Source organism: Narcine bancroftii, chromosome 7 (assembly GCF_036971445.1).
Source record: "Narcine bancroftii isolate sNarBan1 chromosome 7, sNarBan1.hap1, whole genome shotgun sequence".
Lineage (NCBI taxonomy): Eukaryota > Metazoa > Chordata > Chondrichthyes > Torpediniformes > Narcinidae > Narcine > Narcine bancroftii.
The window spans coordinates 26,601,902-26,614,818 of NC_091475.1; the positions used below are offsets into that span (position 1 = coordinate 26,601,902).

The 12,917-nt window shown below is 42.9% G+C and overlaps 1 protein-coding gene across 3 annotated transcripts in view; it reads right to left on the reverse strand.

Moving 5' to 3' along the window:
• The window catches only part of igsf3 (immunoglobulin superfamily, member 3), a 132,883-nt gene extending 121,906 nt beyond the window's left edge, over positions 1 to 10,977 (reverse strand). For all 3 annotated transcript variants that reach the window (XM_069889221.1, XM_069889218.1, XM_069889219.1), the window contains exon 1: positions 10,668 to 10,977. In XM_069889221.1, the coding sequence (XP_069745322.1) occupies positions 10,668 to 10,707 (40 nt within the window). In that variant the 5' untranslated portion in view covers positions 10,708 to 10,977. The remainder of the gene's footprint in view (positions 1 to 10,667) is intronic.
• Between the last annotated feature and the right edge of the window lie 1,940 nt (positions 10,978 to 12,917).

A 12,917-nucleotide genomic window follows, 5' to 3' on the forward strand; every position in this document is an offset into this window, starting at 1 on the left:
TCCTCACCAACTCAGAACACATAGCGTCATGCTTTTAACCTTCGGCCCTATTCTCTACATTCACATCCTGGTTCCCACTCCCCTGCCAAGCTAGTTTAAACCCTCCTCAGCACCCTTAGCAAACCTGGCCACTAGGAAATGGTTTCTTAACTGAAACACATTGTTATTATTCAAGTAACAATAGAGGTTGGCCTTGTGCATATTGCAAATGAAGCCATTCTATAGATTCAAAGCTTTCAATGATCCTTGTTGTGTTCAGTGATGTTTGCAGGCAATAGAAAATGGGTTCATTGCACTTGACCAGCAGCTAATTTATCAATATTTAATGGGTCTTATGGAAATGGGTAAGGCTGGCTCATGGGGCATTGTACAGCAAACAATGGTCCATCCATAAAGGCAAAAAACCTCTTCTTCAGTATCTCTTAGTGAGATGAGGCTTTCTTCCACTCTGGATCTTAGAGTTCTGAGGTAAACAATGAGGCTGATGCAGTACCCAGATTCTGCCACAGTTAATGCTGTGACATATGCGAGTGGGCAGTTAGCGATGCTGTAGGTCCTGCTCTTATTTCCACATGGCCTTTGAGCTCCTATTGCAGAGATTGCAGGTGATCCTAGATGACACTCTTCTATTCTCGGTGGTCATAGTGAGAATGTAAGTTTTAAAATGTTGATTGGAAGTGGGAACATTACTTTCTCTCTGTTCTAAGCCAGAGCTGACAACGGCCTTCTTATTTGGTGAGGTTCTAAAAGACTATTAACTATTGGGTAAGGGACACAACTCTGATTAAGGAATCCCAAGAGAATTCAAGGAATATGTACTTATATGGAGCCTGTTCTATGTTATATGGTTCAAATGTTCTAGAGACTTAGGTGCCTGAAGATATAAAAAGATAAAAATTGTAAGCCATGAGGGGTCTCTCTTGGAGTAAAACTAGCTACTCATGGCAGTGCTTCTTGATGTAATAGAGCTCTCATGCTTTGCAAAGTGATTAAAAAGTCTGTTTGTGCAGGTGTATTGGTCCAATTTAACAATGGAACAAGCATTTCTACAAGCTGTTCAGGATCTTGCACTTTTTCCAAAGAGGCATTAAGAACAGTGCTTGTAAGTGTTTATCCTTCTGGAAATCTCATTGTGATGGAGGTGGAGTTTGGTGCCAGCCACATGCATGGTGTGATTCATCCATCAGAGTAGGCTGTGCATGCTCAGAATCTCAGTGATGGAACAGTTGACCTGGGAGTGGAAATGAGATTGGTTTCCCTTTCCTGCCAATAGATTTTGAGGAATGTTGCTGGTACATCTCCATTGCCTTATTACATTGCCCATGTTCCCAGCAGTCGCCACTCAAACTGCACCAGATGTCAGAATTGTATTGGGTTATTGAGCAGTGTGACAGCATCCTACAAGCAGGACAGAGGCTAGGTACCCTGTGGTGAGTGACTCACCTCCTAACATCCAAAAGGCTTTTCACCATCTGCAGGTACACATCAGGATAGTGATGAAATGCTCTGCATTTGTTTGACACGGTGAGCATTTCTAATTTTAAATCATTATTTATAAATTTCAGAGCAGGGAGGGATGTGACGTTGAAGCTTCATAAAGCCATTGGTGAGACCTCACAGAATCAGTTTAGATTCCTTATTTAAGAAAGGATGTGCTGACATTAGAAAGCATTCAGAGGAGGTTCACAAGGATGATTCCAGGAATGAAATGGTCATCATATGAGGAACATTTGATGGCTCTTGGGCTCTTGGTCTGTACACATTGGAATTTAGGAGAAGAGGGGTGGGGGGGCAGGGGGAGAATCTCATTGAACCATTTCAAATTTTGAAAGGCATGGATAGAGTAGATGTAGAAAGGTTGTTTCCCATGGTCAGAGAGTCTAGGACAAAAGGGCACAACTTAAAGGTTGAAGGGCAGAGAAGCGGAGGAATTTCTTTAGCCAGAGGGTGGTAAATCTGTGGAATTTGCTGCCACTGGCGGTTGTGAAGGAAAGTCATTAGATGTAATTAAGGGAGAGATTGATAGTTTCTTGATTAGCCAGGGCATCAAAATTTATGGCTGGATAGTGGGGGCTGAGTGGGAAAATGGATCAGCTCATGATTAAATGGCGAGGCAGACTCGAAGGGCATTTAGAAGTTTCTCCTTGTAATAACCCGGGGGTTACCCTGAAATGAGCTCCGGCTTTTAAGATTTATACTAGACCTGGCACCCAGAATCTGCATCACTGGCCAAGCTGCTTCAGGTTCAGCATGATCTGAAGTGGGGGAAAAAAGCAGTTAACTTGGGTTCTAACACATCCAGAATTCACTCCCCTGTGCCAGTGGTTCACAGTGGCAGCAGTGTGCTCCGCTTACAAAAGGAGCTACGCTACGCAGTTAGGCCAAATTCAACTGTCTCAGGCAGAACCAGGGCTCCAGGCGCATGCACACGAGAGCACTTGTATGTTTTTTTTAAATAACTTCTCCTAATAAATAACACTACCAGAACAAATACACATCTAATTTAAGATTAATGAATGGAATTAGTCAGCTTGCCTGATGAAGGTCATTGATCTGAAATGTTAAAGAAATACAAAGAATGCAGATCCTGGAATCTTGAGCAAACAATGTGCTTGCTGTGAGAGGAACTCAGCAGGTCAGACAGCACCTATGTGTAAAAATAATCAGTCAACGCTTCGGGCCAAGGCCCTATCAAGACAGAAGTAAACATGGTGATATTACACATCTCAAGGGGGAAAGAAGCTAGGGGAGGGACCAGAGGTGATTGGGTGTAGGGTTAAAAAAAAGGCAGCGCTGCCATTGGTGCAGACCTGGGGAGAGCAGGTCTACTACCTAGTACAATTGCTGTCAGTTCCGCAAAGGCTTTGAACTACCCATTAAAGGAGCTGACGGTGGTTTAAAATCCCGCGATGCAGTCTGCACCATCGATGGCTATGCCACGAGGGGTTTCAGATTCCAGTGAAGAATAGGGCACCAGAAAACAGGGAGAACACCCCCCACCCCAGCCCCACCCCCATCTCAGAAGAAGTAGAGAAGAGCACCCACAGGATGGTTAACACAGCAGCGAACCTTTGAGGGGTTCTGCAGCTGAAGGACCCATACAGGCAGCAGGCTGTTGGCAACTCAAGGCGAGGAACCCACAGAGGTTGTGGGCTGCTGGAGACAGTAGTCGTGTGACTTGCACCAGGCTGCGGACTGCTGGAGACTGGCTCGAAACTGGCTGAAGGAGGTACCAGGTGTCAGAACTGGGATGAGAGAGGGTGCCAAGGGCATTGAGGGGTTCCTAATCGTGTCGGAGGTTGGGATCTGGAGCTCAGGTTGCTGATGGCTTGGACCGGACTCTATGTGGCTGCAGAGGCTGTGGGAGCGCTGGAGGCAAAATCCACGGACACTTGGTGACACTGAGGGGAACTCTCTCTTGCTTCTCTTTCTCTGAATGCAAGAGGCACTTCAGGCAATTTCTGCCGATGACGAATCTGCTAACAGCAGACTTTTGTGTAATACGATACTGTTTCTATTCTTTCTTTTCTTCTTCTTTGGCTTGGCTTCGCGGACGAAGATTTATAGAGGGGGTAAATGTCCACGTCAACTGCAGACTCGTTTGTGGCTGACAAGTCCGATGCGGGACAGGCAGACACGGTTGCAGCGGTTGCAAGGGAAAATTGATTGGTTGGGGTTGGGTGTTGGGTTTTTCCTCCTTTGACTTTTGCCAGTGAGGTGGGCTCTGCGGTCTTCTTCAAAGGAGGTTGCTGCCCGTCGAACTGTGAGGCGCCAAGATGCACGGTTTGAGGCGATATCAGTCCACTGGCGGTGGTCAATGTGGCAGGCACCAAGAGATTTCTTTAGGTAGTCCTTGTACCTCTTCTTTGGTGCACCTCTGTCACGATGGCCAGTGGAGAGCTCGCCATATAACACGATCTTGGGAAGGCGATGGTCCTCCATTCTGGAGACGTGACCCACCCAACGCAGCTGGATCTTCAGCAGCGTGGACTCGATGCTGTCGGCCTCTGCCATCTCGAGTACTTCGATGTTAGGGAAGAAGGCGCTCCAATGAATGTTGAGGATGGAGTGGAGACAACGCTGGTGGAAGCGTTCTAGGAGCCGTAGGTGATGCCGGTAGAGGACCCATGATTCGTAGCCGAACAGGAGTGTGGGTATGACAACGGCTCTGTATACGCTTATCTTTGTGAGGTTTTTCAGTTGGTTGTTTTTCCAGACTCTTTTGTGTAGTCTTCCAAAGGCGCTATTTGCCTTGGCGAGTCTGTTGTCTATCTCGTTGTCGATCCTTGCATCTGATGAAATGGTGCAGCCAGGATAGGTAAACTGGTTGACCGTTTTGAGTTTTGTGTGCCCGATGGAGATGTGGGGGGGCTGGTAGTCATGGTGGGGAGCTGGCTGATGGAGGACCTCCGTTTTCTTCAGCTGACTTCCAGGCCAAACATTTTGGCAGTTTCCGCAAAACAGAACGTCAAGCGCTGAAGAGCTGGCTCTGAATGGGCAACTAAAGCAGCATCGTCTGCAAAGAGTAGTTCACGGACAAGTTTCTCTTGTGTCTTGGTGTGAGCTTGCAGGCGCCTCAGATAGAAGAGACTTACGCAACAATAAATTGGATCTTGATAGAAGCAAAAAAAGTCAGAGAGTAAAACGTACAGTAAGGTAACTGGAGGAAAAGCGTATCATATTCCTCTGAGATAGTCTTAGACCTAATGGCACAAATACAGATTTCTCCAGTTTTAGGAAACACGCACCTCTTTCCAGTTCCACTGCTTCCATCACCTCTTTACCCACTTCTGTACTTACTCAATGCTCTAACTTTTCTTCTCAGTGGTCTCTCCATCACTCACACCTCCTCTCCAATACTATATCACCTCTGGCCCCTCTCCCAGCATTATTTCCCCATTTATATTAAGCAACATTACTACCTTTTTACTTTAGTTTTGACAAAATGTCCTGACCTAAAGCACAGAATGGCTTTTCATGGATGGATAATCCCTGTCCCATTGAGAACCTCCAGTACCTCATGATCTAAAATGTTGACCATTTCTCCCTCTGCTGAATAGTGTGTGTGACCTGTCAATTATTTCCAGAAATTTGTGTCTTTATTTCCGATTTCCAACATTTACACATTTTTTTTTTTTAAATTGACTTCACACCCAGGCTGACATTTTTAAGTCTTTGCCATCTTGAATTCCCCTCCAGAGTATGGTATAAGATTAATGACCTATCAATTGCAAAGCTCCAATCTGCAGCAAACATGGTAACAGATTTGTCAAACACATAAAATACAAGTAGGATAGTGCAGCGCGAGCATTTAAAAAGGGCCATGTGTTCTAACCTACAGTGTAAAGGACAGCAACCACACTGTGCAAGAATTATTCGGTCTTACAGAGCAAGCAAATTATTAACAGTACAAGCAGTGTGCAACTGGCTTCCTCCAAAGGCAAATTAACAGTAGCTCTACATGCTGAACATTGATGGGTCAAACTGTAGGACAAATGGAGAGAAAATAAAGGCCAGGCCATTACAAACAGAAATCAAATCAAATCAGTTGGAAGTTCTCAGCAGGTTATCAGGCATCAATGAACAGAGAAACAGTGCGAACACTTCATGATCTTTCTTTGGTTCTGCCTAACCTGCTGAGTATTTTAAGTCTTTTCCTAAATTTAAGGGTTTTTTTTTGCATTAAGTATTTAATTTATTATCAACAGTAGGTTAATGGCAAAAGAAAGGCTGCAATAGACAGCGTCAACCCAGTTAAGAAATCTGACAGCTATCCTTATTTGGGCAGAGGAAAGCAATTTATTTATATAGAAAAACTTTTCTAATAGTGCAAGTTATATTAAATACAATGGTATTTGATACAACTTTCACTTTTTAAAAGACTAAAAAAGGATCTTATAGAAACAAAATAATGAAAGGTAAAGATTAAAAACAGGAAAGACGATTCCACTCGAGGACATAGCCTCAAGATTCGAAGGAGTAGATTAAGAATGAAGATGAGGAGGAATGGCTTTTCTAGGTGTAGTGAATCAGTGGAATTCTCTGTTCAAGGAAACAGGATAGGCATATTAAATATATTTAAGACACAGCTACGTTTTTTTTTTGCATTGCAGGGAATTTATGGGCTTTGGTTAAAAAGGTGGGGAAGTGGAGCTGGCCACAGCCTGATCACTTATGATCATATAGAATTGTGGAGCAGACTCGATGGGCCAGATGGCCAACTCTGGCTCCTGTTTCTGATGCCTTTATGTAAATGGGCAAGGACACGTCAGCAAGGAGCAGAACACATCATGAGAGTGACATAATCACCTTTAATCTATTTGAATCTTTAGTAACAATATCAGGGAAACATTTGCAGATTTATTCCCTTCAAAAACCAATATACCAGTTTCCTACATTTAGCAGCATAATACAGGCATACTGAACCTCTAAGGATGGGTTAAAGGAGCTGCTCTGGTTTTAACAGGGAGAGGACATCCACTAATCGAACTTTTGTAGCATTCTCAGGTGCATACAGTGGTAAATGCTGCACGTGTCGTATAAAGTGCAATTGATGAAAGAGATGAGAGACACCAATCAGGATTTAATTATAAATGTTTCCTCAATTTGCTAGACCAAAGGTTCTCTTATGAAGCAGGCTGTGGCAATAGACCCGTTGTTTGATCGCTCAAATCCGCATCCCCCCGCATCCAATTGCAAGGGGGCAGAGAGTGAAAATCTCAAACAAACACTCTACACGTATAGGTTCTGAAAATGAATTTAGTGGATTAGTAGTGATTCTATTGAAACAAAATGAGTTGCAATTCAAAGCTATTTATGTTGATCATGGTTGGATAGAGAGCTGACAGGCCGATTGGATGATAAAGTTCCTTAACTAAGAAAAAACAATAACAAAAAATTGACATGCATTTAGCAGATTCCGATCTCACTACAAGTAGGGTGAAGCAAGTATGACAAGATTCTGCAAGGATATCTAATCACAACACTTAGTGAGGCAGTACATCACACTCTGTTCCAAGAATAGCTGGCAATCACAGATCCATGTCACATTGTGAAATGCCAAGATTGTTTTCTATCTTCTTCCATTTTAAATACTCCAAAAAATTACTTAGATCCAAACTTCCCAATTTTCAAACTAACAGATGGAATCACATTCCATTATATCTAAATGTAATGTGCGTGATGAAGGTATTATATACAGCGAAAACAATGCCACTCTGAGGGGAAGTTAGGACCCATCAGTGGAAAAAGTCTCTTAGAATAATTCAGATCCAGCTAGATTTTAAACCTGTGTTCCTTGATCCTGTTCAGGGCAGGTGATCTCAAATCAATCTATTTAAATTATGTTGAGTGAGCTTCTGATGGAATTTCTGCCTGATAGTGGGGGAAAGAGGTATGTTGCAATTACTGGCCTTGTGTAAATCCATGGACAGCTGCATCTGTGTAACCAAAGACAGCAGATAATATTTGAAACCGGTTTAGTACACAAATCAATTGAGATTAATTGTTTTCTAGTGCACATTATAACAAAATTTAAAATTACTTGCTTCTTAGGGATATAATAAAAGCAAATTCATTGGATGATGAACTAGAGATTAGAGGCTAATTTGCTTACAACTATTTAAAATATTTTGAGAATCAGTAGATAGCAGAAATTGAAGAAGAGAAACTAACAGAATTTCCAAATTTCCCCCTTTTGTTCACAATTCCCTGTAAAGACAAGGAGGAATGTGTAGATTGTTGATTTTTGTTTTACTGCGTAACGGAGGACAAAGTTGTTCACGAAATCATAGAGCTCAGTCCATGAGGTGGATCGAACTGCTGCAGATTTAAACAAAGGCTGTGCGATAGAAACACAAGCTCTCACTGCATATCCATCTTTAATCAGGAATCTTAAATTGACCATGCAATTTTCATTATGGGTTTACTTGAAGCCATACCAGTATTTAAATGACCAAAAATCCTACACAAGAAGTGGTTCAACATGAGACATATACTAATTGGTATCATTGCTTAGTTCATGAAGAGGACAAAATTATTGAATATTTTTCTCAATGCTGAACAATGGCATTTGCAGTGGGCAAAACAGCACCGAATATAGTATTCAGCAGTTATTCCACTTTTTTTTACATTATCTTCAATTATTTTATCATCTGCATCTGAAAACAAGATACATCTGCGGAGGCTTTTATGGATTAATTCTGAAGAACTTTCACATTGCACAATGGAAAATTCAAACTATCCTGTTTCTAAGGCTGGGAACACTATACAGACTGGGATCAAATTCAAAGGACTAATGGAAAAATCTATCATAGTCCTCCTTGCATAGACGCAGAGCAGCTTCACACCCAATACAAAATGAATAGGAATTCTTACAGCACTGAAATCTGTGAAGAATTAAATAACTTTTCTCAACAAGATCAAAATTACTGGAAGCACAATGTTCATGATGATGGATAATGCAGAGGATCAGTCTTAGCACAGGAATGTACTGAACAGGACCTCCAAGGTAACATCATGTATTCATGTCAAATAGATACTTTCCTGTTGTGCTGGCAGCTTTTACGACAGAAGAGTAAAGATGGCAATACTCCCATTTAACTGGGCAGCAATGTCACCAGCTGTTCTAAAAGGCACAGATCAGACTGCTTCAATTCATAATTCATGTGCTTTGTTCATTTTCACATTTAGCTCTAACTGCTGACAGTCTTGCACTGCTGGATGTAAAAGATTTGCAAAATGCTAATTGAACTCGTTAAAATCATAGTGAAGTACAAATGTCTTAGGTTTTGCCAAGATATTGCATACAAGACAAAGAACATCATGATAGATTAAGCAAGGTTATATCACAAAATTCTATGTCTTGTCTCAATCCCTGTACGTGATGAAGGATGCTAAAGCTGTGAAAAAGCTCAGGAAGATCATAAACAGAAGGCAGCTCAGAAAACAGAAACTGAGAATTACTGTGGCAGGGAGGATTGAGTGAGATGATGGGGAGGGGGTGTAGTGGGTGGTGACAAAGACGCGTGGAATTATATAATGCTCTAACGTGAAAGGAGTTAATGTCAGCCCAACTAGATTAAATGACTTAAAATGGAATAGAAATATAGGACAAGACTAATATCAATATCAGGTATTTAAAAAGTTACCAGTTCATGCTGTTTAAAATGAAGTGCTAAAATATGAAGAAAGGATTGCAGTTCTTTAAGTCAAAATTTCACAGCTGCCTGTGAGAACAAGTTTACAGCCATATGGGATAGGCTACTTGTTAACTGCTGTTAAAATCTGCTTAGACTGGTAGGCCTAAACTGTTCGAGAGAAGAACAGAGGAAATTTCAAGATTTTTTTTCCTGATGAATCTTTTTTTTCCCTCTTCTCTGGAATTACATAGTTAAGAATTGGAAGGATAATGTTGAATCTGACTACATGGAAGTGATTCTACATTTTTGTGTTCCTTTCTATACCACTCAATAATTTAACTGTGGGGGTTGGCAGATCCTGCTTTTCTGAGTGCGCTGCAATAGCATGTGTTTGAAAGCTTTTTTTTGTCTAAAACATTTGACATGACAGCTGAATGCTCAAAATAGAACAGAGCATCATTCCCTAATAGACATTTGTCACTTTGATGAGGAATACACAAATGTTCTTAAAATTCAGCAACTCAATAAAATTCAGCAACTCAATTTCTAGGAATGTTTAGAGGGCAAATCAATAACTTCAACAGGAATTGTTAAGAAACAAATGAAAATGTGTTAAAGAAATCATACAATTTCTCATAAACTGAAATGATTTTTAATATTGTTAACTATATATGACAGAGTACAACTTTTAAATTAAAATCAGAGGATATTAAAAACCAGAGTAGAATTTGATCACTGTTCCCCCATTCTAAAGCTGAACATAATGCTTCCAACATGGCCCTCGATGTTGGACTGACCCACAAATCCCTAAAAAAAGTGCTCAACCCACCCTACCCCGTAACCCTTTTTTTTCTTCCATCCATGCGCACTTTCTTAAATGCGCCTAATCGTTCAGCCTCGACCACCACCCCTGGCCAGACAGGCATTCCAGGCACCCACAACTCTCTGTGTAACAAACTTACCCCTGATGTCTCCCCTAAACTTCCCTGCCCTAAAGTTGTACAGCAACAAAAAAAAAACCCCAAAGACAGTGCCCACAATTCAAATAATCTTCATGAGCAACTAAATATTTTGGAATCGAGCAGCGTTGAATTCGACAGTAACTGACCGTGAACCTCACCAGCTCATCACCGAACAAAAAAATAAGAGGCTCGACTGGCTGATGAGAACCAGATGGAAACGTGGGGTCCACTAAATGTCAGTATCAAGTGGAAAAAAATGGTTAATTTATACAGGTCAATTGACGGGAGATATTCCCCAGGTGGTTTGCTGTGGACATTTGGGTCAGAGAGAACCCAGTCCTGAGATTGACCTTGAGTTCCTCCGCACAAGTGATCCAGGGCTTCCAAAATGTTTCAAGTTCATCCCAGGATCTTTGAAGCGGCTGAAATATACAAGCCCCCCCCCCCCACCCTCCCTCCTCAAAGCCCAAACCGGGAGCTGGTCGGACACTCTCAACTTGTTTCCAGTGTCCTATTCGCCGCTGTTCCCGTGAATAACCCGAGCTCCAGCAGAGCACGGACTCACCCAGAAGCGAAACGAGCAGCGGGATGGGAAGATAGTTCATTCTCGCCCCAGGTCTCGGTGGCCCGAACAATGCTCCTGCTTCCAGCTCGTTACCGATCGGCGGGTCCCGCAACTCTCCGTCAACGAGCGAGGCTTCAGCCTGAGCCCCGCTGCTTCCAACTCACTCAAGTCCGGCGAGTTCAGGACAAGCGACGGAAAGCTCCGTCAGGGCGGATTTCGCTGAGGCTGCAGCCAGGTGCGCTCCTCGGCTTCTCATCTTGGTTTCGATTGACCAGCTCCGGGGTTGCGCGGCGAGCGCACACGCCGGCAGGTGATAGGCTGGAGGACGCGGGTTGGGAGCTTGGGATCCGCCCTGGAGGAACAGGGGGGGGTGCGATCCAATGACAGTGGGAGAGAAAGGGCTGGATCGCGGCGTCAGAGGGTGGGTGGGCTGCACAAGGCGAGTGAAAGGGAAGAGAGAGCGAGGTCGGGGGACAGAGGCACGGGTCGGGGTGGCCGAGAGGCAACATCAAGGGGGACACGAGGGAGGGCCGGAGAAATGGAGGCTGAACGCAAGGGGGAGAGAGGGAAAGCGAGACAAAGGATGTTGTGCGCGGTTCCCAAAACACAGGCAATAGCGAGGAGGGATAAGATAAGGAAATAAAGGGATTAAAAACCTTTCCTGTCGCTTCTGGTCATTGCGCATTGAATGACATGAAATATAAATTACGGCTATATTGAGTCCGGTTCCGACTCATGCGTGGCAAATCTTACCATCCGGCGTGTGCAGTGGGGCACAGAACTAATGTTTCCCTGACACCACTCCTCTGGATGAGAGAAGGATTCATTTGTTCCTTGGACCCACAATTTGCCCACTTGCGCGTGTGTGGTTGCATTGGGCTGAGTGCATGTACCAAGTGTTACCAGGTGCCAAGGTTCCACCTGTCCCTAAAAGGATGGCCTGGCCTCATTGCTGCTCAATACCCCCTTCACGTTGTTCCACTTCATGGAAAGAGTCTTTCAGATAAACGCCATGACCTCAAGATTATTGGACAGTGGTCAGCACAGAACACCTAACGAGGGGACTGAAGAAGACTATGGCTTAAATGGGATGCTTCCCCAAGCTGGTTTGATCAAACTTCGCATCACCAAAACTCACCAGTAAACACCAATAGATAGCTTGGCTAGCAGTGGGAGGTCCATCAGATCCTTCCTGCAAAGCCAGACTCACTTCCAACACACTCTGTCCTTAGGACAGCTGAGACAAGAAGGAGATGATCATCCGTTTCTTGGTGGACTATGCAATTGCAAAGAAGGGTTGGGGAAGGGTGCCGTTGTTGAGTTTCATTCCCCAGCCAAGTTCAAATTTATTTGAATTTAAGCAGATGCATAAGAGGACTTTTGTGATCTGTGGGTTGTTCCCAGGGATGCACACCAACCCAAACATCAAGTGCTGCTGGAAGATCAACTTGGTGAAAGAACCCCTTTGGCCTCCCCAAAACTTGATAGTCTCCCAATGCAACAAGATGTCTGTAATAGTGCTTCCTGCACAGAATGTGCTCTTGGATGAAACCTAGGACATGATGGCATAGATCAGTGGTTCTCAACCTTTTTCTTTCCACTCACATACCACTTTAGGTAATCCCTATGCCATTGGTGCTCTGTGATTAGTAAGGGACCCAATTGTTACAGAAATATTTTGCTTGAGAAAATTTGTCATTGGCTCATTTTGTTTGGAGTTATGAAACTGTATACATAACAAGTCCATTAGGTTTGATTAAAACAGTGGTTTTCCAACTCTTTCTTTCCACCCACATGCCACCTTAAGCAATCCCTTACTAATCACAGAGCATCTATGGCAAAGGGATTACTTAAAGTGGTATTTGAGTGGAAAGAAAAAGGTTGAAAACTACTGTTGTAGTTTGAATGATGTTCTGAATGTAAAGAAAACCATGGGATTTTTTAATTTCTTGTGTATATTTTTATGATTAAAGCTTAATTAAGACACACATTCTAATCCTATGCCTAATGCCCAATCAAATTTTAAGATGAAACAGATCCATTCCACACTAAATTTCTGTGGATAAATTCACCCTGGCAAAGTAATAAGGCCAGAGAGAGATACGGAACCAGCCATCAAATCTTTTGACCTAGCCAGTTCCACAAGATCATTCACTTTAATCCAATTTTTCACTCTTCATGGGTGCTTGATCAGCTAGTTCTCTTTTGTCTTTTGTTTCAGATTTCCAGCCACTTCTGAGTTCTGCTTCT